The sequence below is a fragment of the Sycon ciliatum genome, chromosome 1, assembly GCF_964019385.1.
Source record: "Sycon ciliatum chromosome 1, ocSycCili1.1, whole genome shotgun sequence".
In the NCBI taxonomy this organism is placed as follows: Eukaryota; Metazoa; Porifera; class Calcarea; order Leucosolenida; family Sycettidae; genus Sycon; species Sycon ciliatum.
In genome coordinates, this window is record NC_088643.1 from 3402121 (window position 1) to 3419027 (window position 16907).

At 48.6% G+C, this 16907-nt stretch overlaps 2 protein-coding genes across 2 annotated transcripts in view; one reads left to right on the plus strand and one right to left on the minus strand.

Annotated features, from left to right (window-relative positions):
* The first annotated feature begins 30 nt into the window (after positions 1-30).
* On the plus strand, positions 31-4832 carry LOC135810224 (NEDD8). Its single transcript, XM_065323704.1, has 6 exons — positions 31-263; positions 386-403; positions 1649-1678; positions 1956-2014; positions 3441-3464; positions 4063-4832. The coding sequence occupies exons 1-6, from the start codon at positions 246-248 to the stop codon at positions 4151-4153; spliced, it is 240 nt and encodes a 79-aa protein (XP_065179776.1). The 5' UTR covers positions 31-245; the 3' UTR covers positions 4154-4832.
* Positions 4833-6004: 1172 nt separating this feature from the next.
* The window catches only part of LOC135810170 (1-phosphatidylinositol 4,5-bisphosphate phosphodiesterase gamma-1-like), a 34508-nt gene continuing 23605 nt past the window's right edge, over positions 6005-16907 (minus strand). The window contains exons 23-32 of the mRNA XM_065323645.1: positions 16065-16174; positions 15302-15358; positions 14680-14776; positions 14027-14242; positions 13085-13130; positions 12643-12742; positions 11157-11274; positions 10058-10216; positions 8595-8838; positions 6005-7768 (exon numbers count right to left, since the gene is read on the minus strand). Coding sequence (XP_065179717.1) covers positions 7699-7768; positions 8595-8838; positions 10058-10216; positions 11157-11274; positions 12643-12742; positions 13085-13130; positions 14027-14242; positions 14680-14776; positions 15302-15358; positions 16065-16174 — 1217 coding nt within the window. The 3' untranslated portion in view covers positions 6005-7698. The remainder of the gene's footprint in view (positions 7769-8594; positions 8839-10057; positions 10217-11156; positions 11275-12642; positions 12743-13084; positions 13131-14026; positions 14243-14679; positions 14777-15301; positions 15359-16064; positions 16175-16907) is intronic.

Sequence of the window (16907 nt, forward strand, 5' to 3'; positions counted from 1 at the left end):
AACGGGAAAGAAACAAGACACACACTGCAAACTGAATGCACATATTCAGTATCAAACTGTTTCTGGTGCGGTCAGCTTCTTCAAGAACAACAACACAATCAAAAAGTCTCCAGCTCTCTTTCTTGTTTCTCGTACTGCATCTGGTTCTGAATCGCTGCCCCCTTCCCATATCCACTAGTGGAATCGTGTTGTGATTTCCATCTCATTCGATCCATACCGCTAGTTTCCTGTGCCCCCTTTTGAAAATGCTTATCAAAGTCAAGGTAAATTCCACTTTGTGGCTGATGCTGCTTGTAGCGTGGGACCATTGTATCTCATGCTCCGTGTTTACCTGTGTTCTGCTTTCTGCTGTGGCGCGCGCGTGTGCGTGTATGCGTGGGCACAGACCCTGACGGGCAAAGAGGTAAGGTTTGAACGCGTGGGGGGAGTATTTGAGAATTTGAAATTAGCACACAAACAGCACTACTGGTATTATTGTACTTGATCATATTTGGCTGGTGAAGTCAGTGGCACTTTCTGTTGCTGTACATGTATATTGTCGAGAAATGTCTACACCATAGGCATAGTATCTGTGTTGCTCAGTACACTTCAGTTAGTATGCTGACAATTTTAATATTAGGTGCATTCGGTTTGGTGAGCACTCCACTGAGAATACACAAAGAAGAGCAGAATGCACAATAGATGTAGGCACCTGACCATGTACCTGACCATTGTGTGACAAGGTGGGATACACACTGAAAAGAAAAACTGGATTCCTGAAAGGGTTTTCTTGCGATGAGATGCGCGACACGATGTATCTTCGGCGCCCGAGAGCGATGCGAACTCGAGAAATGCCATTCACTGAAGACGTCCGCGAAGTGACGCCACCTTAACGATTTTAAAGCCCAACCCAGAAATGTATGACTCCCTTGCAATCCGTAGCAGGATACTGTATAGCAGGAAATTTTCGGACGGAATTTATTTTCGTACGATTTCGTACAAGCCCTCTTTTGTACTAAAATTAATTCCGTACTAAAATTTGTTCATGTGAAATTATGTACACTATACATGCGTACTGCATGCAAACACGTGTATTTAGCATGCAGCACTGTACGAATATGTAATCCATACGAAAGGTCGAAATTCGGCTTTATCCGAAAATATTTCCGTCCGAAAATTTCCTGCTATACAGCAACTTGTGATAATCTGCAGGCAACTCTTGAACCACATATGCAACTTGTGCCACTACGAAGGTCTGCATCGCACATCGGATCATTAAAGTTGAGCCGCTTGCGTATGTTGCGCTGCTGATGTGAGCTGGGGCTTCATGGCTGTCGTATCGCGTATTGCTAACATCCTTCTGTAAATCCCACTTTTAAAATTACCCGAGTCGGCTGGCAGCCCACTGGTCATCACTGCCCTACTAGCAGCTGATTGGGCATTTTTTTTGTTTACACCAGTTTTAGACCCTGTGGTGTTTGCAGTCTTCAATGCCCATGGCCGTAGCCACCAACCTCCATTGTATCCATGCCATACCGGTAGTTACCTGGTTGTCACAGAGTGATGTGAAGAACATACGGTAACATTATGCTGCGTACACGTTGTTCGTTCTTCTTAGACACTGATTGTACTGGTAATAACTTGCTTGTGCTTTGTCTATGTGCCACAGATCGAGATTGATATCGAGCCTACGGATAAGGTATGTGTTGTGTTTGAATTGTACTGTGAAACTTTGTCAGAATAAAGTACAGGGATCCTGGGTATAAACTATAAAGTGGCGGCATAGTGCGGTACACTAGCGACTTGCGCTGTATGCGTAGCGCCCATAAGCAATTCCGCTGACTCTCCACCACGACATCATTCACATAGAACCTCTGTACTATACCAGTCATTCGACCCTGGACATTTTGTGTGTGTGTGTGTGTGTGTTTATGGTGCTGCTGCTGCTTGCCTGTCTGCCTGCTCCACTTGTTCAGGTTGAGCGGATCAAGGAGAGAGTCGAGGAGAAGGAAGGCATTCCACCAGTACAACAGAGGTAGGTGCATGGCATGACAGTGTGAGGAACAATTAATGTAAAACCGGGAATTTTCGTCCAAAATCAACGGTTCGGTAGGGCGCAAATTTCGGTAAACCAGTTTTCCAGATCCAAAAATGCATTTTGCACACTGTGTGGCATGGCATTTTAGGTCGCGTTTTATTTTAGGTACGAATTACCTCTACCGAAGTTACCGAAAATAAATCTCCACCGACATTTTCCAGTTTTACAGTAGGCTCTCCCAGCAGACTGCTTATTTACACCTTGTGTAATAACCCACAGCGGGGTTTTCCCCTCCCCCTGTGCTGGACTGCTTTGCTGTGCTATACAGTAGTGGTGAAACGAATATTCGAATATTCGAACATTCGTTCGATTGATCACATTCGAATATTCTTTAAAAGTCGCATTCGAGTATTCGTGACGTCACTTCGAATGCAGTGCATGTACATACGTGCACGCCAAACACAGTACAGTGCAGTGCGTACAGCGTGCCTGTGACTTTGTACTGCATGTTTGCACATGTATGTGCATACTGGACTGCCAATGTAGCAAACCACATGTATAAACTTCAAAGTAGCCTTATGTGGCAGTGCATTTTATGTGGCACTACTGTTTGTCATACCTAATAACAATGACAGCATCCATCAAATGACTGAGAGGAGGTAATGTAATGTCATCTGTGTTACCAAAAGAATATTCGTTCGTTCGTTCGTTAAGCCAAAGAATATTCGACTACTAAGTTTCGACATTCGTTTCACCACTACTATACAGTAATAACCCACAGCGTGGTTTTCCCCTCCCCCGTGCTGGACTGCTTTGCTGTGCTATACAGTAATAACCCACAGCGGGGTTTTCCCCTCCCCCGTGCTGGACTGCTTTGCTGTGCTATACAGTAATAACCCACAGCGGGGTTTTCCCCTCCCCCGTGCTGGACTGCTTTGCTGTGCTATACAGTAATAACCCACAGCGGGGTTTTCCCCTCCCCCCGTGCTGGACTGCTTTGCTGTGCTATACAGTAATAACCCACAGCGTGGTTTTCCCCTCCCCCGTGCTGGACTGCTTTGCTGTGCTATACAGTAATAACCCACAGCGGGGTTTCCCCTCCCCCTGTGCTGGACTGCTTTGCTGTGCTATACAGTAATAACCCACAGCGGGGTTTTCCCCTCCCCCTGCGCTGGACTGCTTTGCTGTGCTATACAGTAATAACCCACAGCGGGGTTTTCCCCTCCCCCTGCGCTGGACTGCTTTGCTGTGCTATACAGTTGTCAAGCGACATCTTTTCCGTGGCACTACTTCTGAAGTACATGTTTGCTCCCAATGTGTTCTTCTGACTGTGTGTGTCTGTGTCTGTGTCTGTGTGTATCTATGTAACTATGTGTTTGTGTGCACGTGCGTGCGTGTGCCTGTTGCTGCTGCTTATCTGCAGATTAATCTTTGGTGGAAAGCAAATGTACGTGTATCTGTTTGTTCTAGCGCTGGACACACATGTTGTTTTGATGATTGCAATGTGTGCATGCCACCATTATCTAGCAGCATCGTACACGTCTTCTTGCAGCATATGGAGTGGCGTAAATTTATGCAGAAAATGATCATGGCATATAGACTGGACATTGCAACCATGTGACCCATTGATGCAGAGGTTGACTGGAGTTGGAACCAACATGGCTGCCCCGTGTGGCCATGTGGTCGATGTGAAACCACTCTGTTTTATGCATTGGTGCACGTTGTCATGACTGTGTTCTTCACGGATTTCCTTCTGGGTCTCGTGATATTGTTTGCTCAATACGTTGTGTTTCATGTGAGAAACTTGCTGCCTACATCTATATGCTGACGACCCTTTGTATGTTTCTGCGCGTGTCTGTGCGTGCGTGGGCGTGCACGTGTGTTTGGGTGTGGGCATGTGTGTGTGTGTGTGTGTGTGTGTGTGTGTGTGTGTGTGCGCGCGCGTGGGCGTGTGTGAATCTATTGATAGTCCAGTTCCACGTGATCAGATTGATTTACGAATCATATTGCTGTGTGTGTGTGTGTATGCTTGTCTATGTGTTTAGGAATGATGACCGTACTGCTTCAGACTATAAGATCGCTGGTGGCTCCGTGCTACATTTAGTGCTGGCCCTGCGTGGTGGAGACTGCTTGTAACTGTTATCGGCGCTAGGACATTGCCCACATCCTGCTGTGTGGACATCATGCCTACGTCAGTGTGCCGGCCGACTGACTGCACGTGTTGTGCTGCTTTGGTAGCGACTGTCTGCTCAGCTAGCTGTGAGAGAGTGCCGTGTGCGTCGTCTGTGTTGCGAGGTGGTCACGGGCGATGGGAGATGTGGAGCTTGGCTGCTACTGGCACGTGACCACCTGAGACTGGCCGTTGACTCTCTCCTGATTGTGTTATCTCTGCATCCATACCAACACACACACACTCTCTCTCTCTCTCTCTCTCTCTCTCTCTCTCCTTCTCTTTCTCTTTCTTCAGCTACCGCTAACTCACTCTTCCTTCATGATATCAATAGCCATGCCAGCCTTTTGAAAGACTTGCATGGAGCCCTCTCTGGAGGTGTCTCTGCCAACTGGCAGTTGTACAAAGATTTTATGCCTCTTTACCTTGCTGCTCCTACATGGCAGGTAAGCGTACATATTGCTTTGCATTTATAACTTTTTGAAACCATTTTTATAACACATCTGCAGGCTATACTCTTTAATTTGCTCAGTCCACCGTTAGTTCCATGCTGTATGTGAACATTATGCTGGCCTGCTATTTGTACAGTATACTTTAGGGGATTCCTTTGAGTCTTGTTTCTCTAAGTCTAAGCAATGCACATAGCACAGATGTCGCGTTTGGATGTGTTTTGTTAAGGGTGTGTGTGTGGGGGGGGGGGAGGGGATACGTGTGTGTGTGTGTGTGTGTGTGTGTGTGTGGGTGTGTGTGTGTGTGTGTGTGTGTGTGTGTGTGTGTGTGTTGTGTGTCCACCACAAGCATGCGGGTCCACTAGCCTTGCAGGGCATAGGCACCCAGTCTGGTACAGGACGAGCAGTGGTTGCCTGCCCTGGCATCTGGACTGACAATGTCTCAAGAGTCGAGAGTGACAAGACCCAATGGGATGCATGTATCACTTTCCCGCCGCTCTGTTTTCCATGGCAAGTCCACTATAATAATTATTATGTTTGTACAAACAATACTACCGTTGCACCAGCTCTGCATAAAGGCCACCGCGTGTATTTTATTCCCTGGAGCAGAGCGTATAGGTGGCGACATGATGGCATGGGACCACCATGATTCTGTATGCGTACAGGGAAAGCCAGTAGTTCGTGATGCTTATGTAGATTTGAGCGCTGTAAATCAACTAATTTCACTGATTTCTCCGCTCAGTACCAACCGGCCAAATTAAATCGCAGGCCAAAGTTTGTCACGGAGGGAAATGATGCATGATTGAGCCATGGATGTATGTGAGAGCAACTACTACGGGTCGATTTCTTTTTTGAAAACTCCAATCGACCAAAGTTTGATGACGGCCAAAAGTTTCATTTCGAGATTGGCCAAAGTATTTTCACCGGCCAAAATTTAATTGTTGATTTACTGCAGATATCCTGATTAGTATGGGCACACCCTGGCCAGAGACATGCGACTTCGTGGACGAAATAGCACCAGGTGCTATTTGGCCCTAGCACCACGCACACTGTTCATTGTACAGTCAGACCTTGCTTATCCGGATACCCCGCCATCCGGAAGAAAAGCGTTGGTTACCGATTTACAGCATATGCCACACATACATACGGTATGATTGTGTGTTCGATCATCCGGTTCCCTCGCCTATCCAGATATTTTCGTGGAAAACGGATGTGTGAGGTCTGACTGTGTAACTAAGTTACTTGTTCTTCATGAGGTCGAATAGCCACGCTGGCCAGAACTACATTGTACTTTGTAGCTGTAGTAGAACATTCACACACACACACACTGCCACGGTGACACAGGCAGTTAGAGAGCACCGACCGAGGTCTGGTAGGAAGTCATTATTTCTTTTGTTAGGACAATGACTGCACGTTGGCAAAGAGCGGGGAGGGGAGGGGAGGAGGGTTGGCAATATCAGGACTGAGAATAGTAGAATAGTAAAATTGGCAAGATACGAACCGAAGAATGTAAAATCGCTACAATGTTGAACATTATCAAGATTTTTGTTGTAAAAAAAAAAGGAAAAAAAGGAGGAAAGCAAACACCTGCAAGTCACAAAGCTCCAGGGGACAGTTCAGTTGACTGCAGACAATCTATATATGGATCAAAACGATGGGAATGCGGAAGAACCAGTTGGGGTCGCGGACGATTTCAATATCCAGTAAGCGTAGTTGCTGCACACGGCTGGCGGCCGCAGTCAGTCGGAGTCGGTCGGAACCGCTAACCGTACGTTAGCCCGCCAATGATTGACAATACTCTGCTAACCAAATACGCTTTGCATCACGTAAGAGCAAGCAACGACAATAACAAAGAAAAAAATAGTCATATTTCCGACAAGCAACGAAACAATAGGCATGAACGCGCATGCCTAAAAAGGAATAGAAATAGAAGAGAACAAAGAAATTCGCCAAAATACGACTACCAAATATAAGAATATGCGAGTTGGTAAGGAGCAGGGGGAGGGGAGGAACCCCGCTGCCACAGAGGGAAATAGTCTTAGCAGGCAGTGGTGGCCAGGAGTGTCTGCTGTACGGGTGCGAGAGGTCTGACAGGGGCCACGCTCTCTGTTGAATTACTTCCGTGGACTCCTCGCAACGGACCAGTGAAGCGGAGGCTACTCTTCGCCACTGAATCAGCCAAAGCGGTCGCACTAGCAGCAGCAGCAGTAGGAGAAAAAGCACTGGCAAGTAGTAACTTTACCATGTCGGTAACCATGGCAATCATGGCGGCGCTGGGAAGTCAGGTAGCTATGGCGACAAGCACAGTGATGTAGAGGCGGACACCCGTGGCAATGTGTGTCGGACCGACTAGCCAGCAAATCGCTGACAACATAGGGAAAGTTCAACGATATCAATGGGGACGGGATAGATGATGTCACGCGGGGGGCGGAAAGAGTAGGCTGAGACACAATGTGAGGCGGCGAGTCATGAACCGCGCTGCTGCAATAGAAGAGAGCGGGCACTTGAACGGTGCTCTAAAAGAGGTTAAGTAATAGGCGACTGGCGCTGGCCCACACTGCACGGCAGCAGGCAAAGCAATCAACAGTGCTCTAGCAATCAAAGCCTCCGCCGCCGCAAGCAGCATTCAAAACAGGCCATGAACGCTGCATGCTAGCTAGCAGCAGCAGCAGCACAGATAGAAGGCGGTAGTGGGTGCATAGATCGGGTCTTTGGGGAGAAAATTGGAAACAAGGAAACAGGGAAGCTAACAAAATCATTATCGTCATCATCATCATCCTGTCAGGGTAAGGTGATTCCTCTGTCAAACAAATACGTGCAAAATCTCTGCAAAATCAGATATTATTATCCTTCATCGATATGCAATATAATACACAAGCAGTGTCATTCGGTTCATTGGCGAAGCCGCCGTTTTTACCAGCAAGCTTGTCCATAGACACTACAAACGCCCATGGAAAGGAGGCCAAGGCGATGCTCCAGCGGTGTGGAAGCAGCTGCACTGCTCCCACCAAGCTGTGACTAGCGCCGTTGTCGCCTCCAATGAAGCCATGGCGTGTCATCGCCTAGTGAGCGCGAGCGTTGGAGGTTGTGCGCGCAGCAGGAGCACGCACAGAAGGCTTGTGCTGCTTTTGCCTATAAACACCACAAGAAAGGGCATGAGCAGAGACGACGGACACGTTCAATAGCATACATTCGCAGGGTTCTGTCGAGAAACAGAACTTGAATTCTGCCAAAAGTGTTCCCTTGGGATCAGGATGCATTTCAAACTGCCGCCCCCCCCCCCCCCCCAACACACACACAGCTCACCCTCCCGGATTAGGGGCTAACCCACTACACTGCTATGTAAGCGGCAGGAGAAAGGACAGGGAAACGATTGAACTGTAGTCCACACAAACCCAAACACGCACCATGTACCATGTATACGCCCGTCACAAGAAAAGCACGCAAATCTGCAAATGCACTCAGGGATGTGCACCCTCAGAATTTTCTCTGATAGCAGCCATAGCGGATCTGAATCTGAATGAAACAGATCAAGACAAGCGCCTCCACGCACACACGTACACCCCCCCCCCCCCACACACACACGTACACCCCCCCCCCCACACACACACGTACATCCCCCCCACACACACACGTACACCCCCCCCCCCCACACACACACGTACACACCAACGCCCACACACGTACACACGTACACACCAACGCCCACACACGTACACACGTACACACCAACGCCCACACACGTACACACCAACGCCCACACACGTACATACACATGCCCACCACACATACACATGCCCGCCACACATACACATGCCCGCCACACATACACGTACACACAGAGAGACACAGCACACCACCACACACACACACACACACACACACACACACACGTACACACACGCATACACACACACACACACAGACACAGCACAACACCACGGCATGCGGCACATACCTTGCGGATTGCAGGTCTAGAAGTCTGCTTTGCGCCTTGACTAGCTCCTCGCTGGCCTCCGTCTGGTTGCCAGAGTCGGTGAGGCCGGCATTCAGTCGCACAACTTGCTGCCTTAACTCTTGTATAGAACTATACAAGTCCTCGTCATCATTGTCACGGGCGTTCCTCACATCAATGTGGATCAGGAGAGTCGCTAACTCCAGCTCCTCACTGTACGCATTCAGGAACTGGATAGAGCGATAACCTGCAGTCGTGTGCAGTCAGTCACAGTGTCACATCAAGCAATCAGCCCTTTGCGCAATGACGTAATCTGTACCGCGAATACCCCACACAGCCACCTGGGTATGGTCGTCTGGGGTGTTGGACAGTGCATCCCTGATCCCAGTGTACTCACATGCATTACTCGTACAATCCTTATTTGGCAATGCGCAATGGGCTTATTACTATTAGCCAGGACATGGAATATATGTAGCTGGCAATCGTGAGCTAGCCAAGCATCAGGTAATTCGGCAGGACATCTGAGCTCCACGCAGGCACAACCAATTTTGTCGGATGCATCATAGCTAGCAAGCAGGATTTCAACTGCTTCATGTATCTCAAGCTTGACAATACGGACATAGGCGTGCGGCAACGGCTTAGTGTAGTGCATCCCCATTTTCCCTATTACTAGTATCCCCGTGTTGCCTGATGATAGTGGTGAGCATTAGACTTTCAGCACACTAGCCTTTGCTCACAGGCATACTATGTAATGAAGTGTATGCATTGATTGGGGATCAACCACTGACACAGAGAGATGACGACTACACCATAGCTCAGTGGTTAGAGGGGATTCACACTCACGGGGAAACCTGAGGTCACGGGACAAGGTAAAAGTTCAGACCTTTGGTCAACGGAGTGGGGCCGTGCACACCCGTGGTCAGTTTTCTCTTGGCCGCATGTTTGCCCATGGATTTGTGCGGGGGAATTTCCAAATATATCTGTACTGCATTTTTGTAGTACATTCTGTTTTATGTTTTCCATTCGTCACACACGATTTTCCAATGGGCACTGTCTGAAAATGCACTGGTTGCGATGCACTCGTACAACTAGGGTTCAGAGTTCTCGCCAAAGACAGGATCTACGCATGCGTGTCTCATAGCCATGGGATTTTTCCCTTGACAAACGCCCTGAGGTCCACGGCCACGGCTTTGCCAATTTTTCCCGAGAGCTTCTTCCTTTCCCCCAGTACCATGGTTTCCATAACGATTTTCCCACAACCATGGTTTTATCCGTGTGTGTGAATCCCTTATTAGTATTAGAGCATCGCTGGCTACAAGCGAGGGTCTCTGGTTCAAGCCCTGGTGGTGACAGTCAATTTTTTCTTCAGACTTTTCCCGTTTGCATCTTTCCCTTTAATAAACTAATGAATGTCATAGAGAGTACTTGGCTTTCCCCTGTTCCGCCGTCGAGCTGCACCCTCGTACCAGTTCTCATGGAGCGCATCGGGAATGTTGCTTGCCCTAGGAAGTTGGGTTCCCCGAACACGTCTTCATCCTGTACGCAGAACCGCATGAGAGCAAGGTCCGGGTTGGCAATGTCCCATTCAAACGTCTCGTTCCACGTCGGGTTGAGGCCGTTGTCACCTGCAAGACAGTGCATTGGGGCAAAAGGATAGTAATACAGGGTTACCAGTGAAGAATTCGAGGCACATGTCAATTTGAAAAAGAATAGAAAAAATCATCTTTGCCGCCACATCAGTGAAACTCGTCAACTCGTTCGATAGCTCGCTCGCTAGTGGAACTGTTTGCTCATTTGTCATAGATACGCTCGTTTCAATACTACAAGGTTGTAGAATTTACCACGGCATGCTGATAACAACCAGTGCTATAGCCATAACCTTAGCCATGTCATATTGTGACTGGAGTTCATGCAGAGCAACACTCCGGCAGCTTGTATGGGAATAACTGTGCTCTTCATATTGTACTAAGAGCTGGTGTACTTTACGGGCAAGTTTTTTGCACAGGTAGTCCTTCTGCACAGGCAGTCCTTCTGCACAGGCGGTCCTTCTATATAGGTGGTTGTTCTACACAGGTACTCTAGTCTCTCTACAGGTGGTCCTCTACACACACAGTCCTTCTATACAGGTGGTCCTTCCATACAGGTGGTCCTTCTATACAGGTGGTCTCCATAGAAAGGTGGTTTTCATAGCCAGTTCTACACGCATAAAGCAAGTATGCACCACGTACCATCTAGCAATCAGCACTATGATCAGCACCATCACTAGTACAGCAGTACACTCATACCTCTCTTATCCAAACTTCACAGCTAATGAAGGGCAACTCGGTCCAACCGGCACCCTGTGGGTGAGTTTTAGTGGATATATCACTACTCTGTTGCCAATATGTGTGGAAATAATGACGTCACATGCCAGATCTCTTGCCCTTTCCCATGGAAACAAAAGTGATTTAGAGTTATGGGCAATGCCAGGCCATGTACCACCCGGATCAGCAAGATATGAGTGTATTCAGCAGTAGTAATAAATGCCCGGAATATATCCTGTATGCAGAGGCACACTGCGCTTACTTTTCGTGGATGTCCTATATCGATTCTGGCTGTCGATTTCCATCCCAGCACACTCCACTTCCACGAACGGCGAGGGGATGCCACGGCCTTGCTTCAGCAGGTTGCGAGCACCCATGATCTGAGCACGGAATGCAGCAACATCAACAGGTACAGCCGGCAACATCAACAGGTGTGTAATCTCTCTCTCTCTCTCTCTCTCTCTCTCTCTCTCTCTCTCTCTCTCTCTCTCTCTCTCTCTCTCTCTCTCTCTCTCTCTCTCTCTCTCTCTCTCTCTCTCTTCTCTCTCTTTCTTTCTCTCACCCCCCCCCCCCCACACTCACGCACACACATGTCAACAGCTAATTTCGGAGGCTCTTGTGTCGGATGACTTTCAATGGCACACACGCACATGTACATGATGAATACAGCAGCAAACAACGTACAGGAAGGCAAGTAGGTAAATCAGTAGCAACCGTAGCAACCGTAGCAACAGTAGCAACAGTAGCAACAGTAGCAACCGTGGCAACAGTAGCAACAGTAGCAACAGTAGCAACCGTGGCAACAGTAGCAACAGTAGCAACAGTAGCAACCGTAGCAACAGTAGCAACCGTGGCAACAGTAGCAACAGTAGCAACCGTGGCAACAGTAGCAACAGTAGCAACAGTAGCAACCGTGGCAACAGTAGCAACAGTAGCAACCGTGGCAACAGTAGCAACAGTAGCAACAGTAGCAACCGTGGCAACAGTAGCAACAGTAGCAACCGTGGCAACAGTAGCAACAGTAGCAACAGTAGCAACAGTAGCAACCGTGGCAACAGTAGCAACAGTAGCAGCAGTAGCAACCGTGGCAACAGTAGCAACCGTGGCAACAGTAGCAACAGTAGCAACAGTAGCAACCGTGGCAACAGTAGCAACCGTGGCAACAGTAGCAACAGTAGCAACAGTAGCAACCGTGGCGACAGTAGCAACAGTAGCAACAGTAGCAACCGTGGCAACAGTAGCAACAGTAGCAACAGTAGCAACAGTAGCAACAGTGGCAACTGTGGCAACAGTGGCAACAGTAGCAACAGTAGCAACAGTAGCAACCGTGGCAACAGTAGCAACAGTAGCAGCAGTAGCAACAGTGGCAACCGTGGCAACCGTAGCAACCGTGGCAACAGTAGCAACAGTGGCAACAGTAGCAACCGTGGCAACAGTAGCAACAGTAGCAACCGTGGCAACAGTAGCAACAGTAGCAACAGTAGCAACAGTAGCAACAGTAGCAACAGTAGCAACAGTGGCAACCGTGGCAACAGTAGCAACAGTAGCAACCGTGGCAACAGTAGCAACAGTAGCAACAGTAGCAACAGTAGCATCATAGCAACAGTAGCATCATAGCAACAGTAGCAACAGTAGCAACAGTAGCATCATAGCAACAGTAGCATCATAGCAACAGTAGCATCATAGCAACAGTAGCAACCGTGGCAACAGTAGCAACAGTAGCAACAGGCTGAATCAGCTAGACTTACAACTACAGTGACAGTCTGCGGTTCAACACTCAAACTTTTCACATCAAACGGATCGTACTTGGGGTCACGCATTACGTCGGGCTGCAGAATAAATCCGCATCTGATCGACAAACACCAGAGCACAGCACACGCAACCATAACATTGCATCTGAACTGAGATAGAGATGGCATTGCTAAGTAGGACTTGATTCACATGTACACACATACATATGCACGCATGCACACACGCATACATGCGCATACACACGCTCACACATACGTGCGTGAACACACACACGCACACACACACGCACAATTCTGTAAAAGAATTGATGATTAATTACAGGTTTACAATCGCCACTCCATACAAAACACATCCGATGCGGATGTCATTCGTATTATCATATCTCCTGGATCTAGACCATGCTGGCAAAGGCATACTGCAGTAGCTTGAAAGCCTCACCTGCCATTGACCAAGAACTTTCCCTCGTTGAGCTGCATCGACCGATCTGCAACACGCACACATTACAGATCATAATGCATGTGAGTAACACATCAACCAATGTGCTGCAGCCTCGGAAAACAGCAGCAACGCCGTGTCAATGTCAGCTATTGTTTAACAAACGTATTCGCATACCAGGAGGGAAGGCACAGAGTCAACATCTTTAAAAAATTGAAATCTGTGACCTTAAACTGTAGGTCCCACAACAGTAGATTGATTCAATAACAAAAGCAGGAGCAGACGTACCCCGTCTGTGTTTCAAACGATCTTCTAGCTGTTAACATGTGCAAGAAGTAGCCTCCCGGTACAGGAGTACAGCGCTACTCAACGACATCCGATCGCGTGAGTCAAGTTTCCTCCCTGCGCCAGTTCACCGTCCCAGTGTTCGCAGGTCTAGGGCTGCACGGCGCACGGCGTGGCATTGACTCGCTCGATTGGATTTCACTATTGAGCAGCAGCAGTACTGTACTTGACCCTGCACGTCATGCACAGTGTGCACACTGTGCACACTGTGCAGGCGGAGTGCTGTGCGGGGTACAGAAAGCTGGGCTATATGCCATGGCAAGCGCTCTAACAACTGGGCTGGTTGTGCATTGAGCAACACAGTTTGTAGCCATGGATCCAATCAGTCCAGAAGGACGAGCGATCTACTGGTGCCGTTCCTGCACCAGCAACACAGTTTCCTTGCCTCCATTCAAGTGAGTACACATGCGTCAGAGATACAGTGAAAGGAAAAGGAAGAAATCCAATATCCGGAATAGAACGGAGCTCCAATCACTGCACAGACCAGTGTTGGTAGCGCAAGGGTTCGCATAGCTGCCAGGGCTGGTAAGTACACGGGGTTGGATTCTACTTGACACCACTGTACTAAACACAAGAACAGCATAGTTATAAGCAGCTAACCTGGCGTCTGATAGTTGAGTGCCACAAGCTGAGAGCCGCAGTTCCAGATCGGCTGCGGGTCGTAGTTGGAGGAGTCGACGCGCGTACCCTTCGGGTAGATACGTGAAAACTGCCGGAAGTTGTACATGATGAAGCGTACAGCAAACTTCTTGGTTATGTAACGCTCCACTTTGTTCTCAGGGAAAGAGGACATCTCAAAGTATCTCCGGCCAAAGTCTGATGGCAGAGAAACACAAGCAGGTGCAGAAGAGAGAGAGAGAGAGAGAGAGAGAGAGAGAGAGAGAGAGAGAGAGAGAGAGAGAGAGAGAGAGAGAGAGAGAGAGAGAGAGAGAGAGAGAGACAGAGAGAGAGAGAGAGAGAGAGAGAGAGAGACAGAGACAGAGAGAGAGACAGACAGAAAGACAGAGAGTAAGAGAAAGCGAGTGAAAGAAGGGGTGGGTATGATGTAGGACAGGCGGGGTTAGAGGAAGACGCTACAAAGCAGTACCTTCCACACCTAACTACCAAGAGATGATCATGTGCAGGCGACACGTGCATAGCTGGCTAATACTATTAGCCAAATAGATCAGTTTGTACTTCTCTTGTATACCGCTGTGTTCATTGGATACATGCACATGTTCCAAGCTGGCCCACCCCCACACTGTCTTGCTTACTGTCAATGTCGAAAGGCACGGGTCTACAGTAGACGACGAGGTCGGAGAGCTCCAGGGCAATCCTGAACGAGCGCTGCGCCTGTAGCTTGATCTGATTCTGTGCACGTGCACACACGCAAATGCACACACACACACGCACGCACGTACACCCACACACACACACAAAACACACACACACAAAACACACACACACACACGTGACACGCACACAAAACACACACACGCACACACACACAGATCGCATACGAGTACATGTTATGCATGATGCAGAACGTGGAAGAGAACATAAGTCACACAGCACACTGAATTTTCTGTCTGTGTGCATTTGATAGCCACACTGTGACCCTAACAAAGTCACTACTACTCGTACTAGTGCGGCATATCCGCACACACAGAACTGACACATGTGTACACCGCACTTAGACCAGTGTCTGCTATGCCTTGCTAGCCACAGCGCATATCCCACCTGACCCGCAGACAACAGCAGCATAGCGGACTGGCTAGCAGACAGCACTGCAGCATAGCAACAAGCAGTAATCGGTTTACAGTAAACTTTACACTGCAGCATAGCATGCACATTACACACGCAGTAGTTTCGGCACACCGAGGACGCTGCACTTACTCGTGACGCTAGCTCTTGCGATGCCTGCTTGATTTTCGTCATCCATTCCCTCATGTCCTGGACATCGTGTAAGCACCAGAACATCAAGACACAGTGTACTATTACAGTGAATGTCAATTCCACATGCGCCTTTGTTCGTAGTGAATTTAATCAGACTCCAGAAGATATTCCCATTAGCAGACACCTCTCAACAAAGGGCACCTCTCAACTAAGGACACCTCTCAGCAAAGGGCACCTCTCGACTAAGGACAACTCTCAATTAAGGACTTATTTGTTCCAATCAAGTTGTGGCAATCAGAACCTATTCTGAACACATGCATAGCTAGGTCTGGTCCCCAGGGAGTGAGGTCCCATGCCCAGGGAGTGAGGTTCCATGCCCAGGGAGTGAGGTCCCATGCCCAGGGAGCAAGGTCCCATGCCCAGGGAGTAAGGTCCCATGTCGAGGGAGTAAGGTCCCATGTCCGGGGAGTAAGGTCCCATGTCCGGGGAGTAAGGTCCCATGCAACAGCTGCTCATATTATCTGCATACCGGGGGCCATACCTGCCCAGGCGACGTAGGTCTAACACAGGCAGTTGTGTGCAAACCAATGTAGAATCTCCACAACCAGAGCTATCTTGACATCACAGACAATTACATGTAGCAGGCGTCTCCGGCCTGCCCCGAGGCCGCTAGATGACCAGTCTACCGGCTGGGGGACTAGCCCTGGCCCAGAAGTGAGGGAGGCAGCCAAATCACATACCGGTATGCTTTCAACATACTCACCCCTTGGTCATCGGTGGCAACCTCAATGCCTTTCGTCGCGCCCTGCGGCAGAATGCGGAACTTGTATAGATAGTCGGCGCGATTTGGAATGGGTAGCATGGCAACTTGCTCTGTTAACCCACCACGCAAAGAAAACCCACATGTAACGTTGTACGTTCACGCACACACACACGCACACACACACACACACACACACACACACACACACACACACACACACACACACACACACACACAGACTAGTCACATTGCAATGCATCACACAAGACACGTTCATCCAGGTCAAGTATTACCCGACCACACATGGCCCAAGATCTTCGTCAGGCGAAATAGCACGTCATAGTACATTTGAGATCAGCGGGAAGAAGATGACGACGTCCACTAATTTAGTATCTGTGCACACGAATCTGCTGTGTGTGTGACTCTGTGTGTCAGCTATGATATCATCTTCTGTGGTTCCATGCCTAGCATGTACGTCTGAACCATCCTGCAAAGTTTGAATGACGTAGGTTGAGCGATCGCTCCGCGAAACATACTTTTTGAAATTCTCTTCATAGTATATCTTCCACCATTGAAATTTCGAATTTCTTCAAAAAAAGTGCTGAGAGGGGTGGCTTGCAACCTCGATATAGCTTGTTCCAGGCATGCTTTGGAGCCATCTTCTGTTGAAGTAGTGGCGGGGATCTGCCCTGCAACTGCTACAACAAAAAATGATTCGATCTGAGAAAGGGTGAGACCGCGAATCTCGGTTGAATATTGAGTATTTCAAGCCTTTTCACGACGAAGATGGAGTTCTTTTTGGAGATGGACGTCGCGGCAAAGGACATGGTGTCCGACTTCTGG

Coding starts and splice junctions, on each gene's coding strand:
- LOC135810224 (XM_065323704.1), top strand. Junction 1,679..1,955: donor ATATCGAGCCTACGGATAAG/GTATGTGTTGTG, acceptor CCACTTGTTCAG/GTTGAGCGGATCAAGGAGAG. Junction 3,465..4,062: donor ATCTTTGGTGGAAAGCAAAT/GTACGTGTATCT, acceptor CTATGTGTTTAG/GAATGATGACCGTACTGCTT.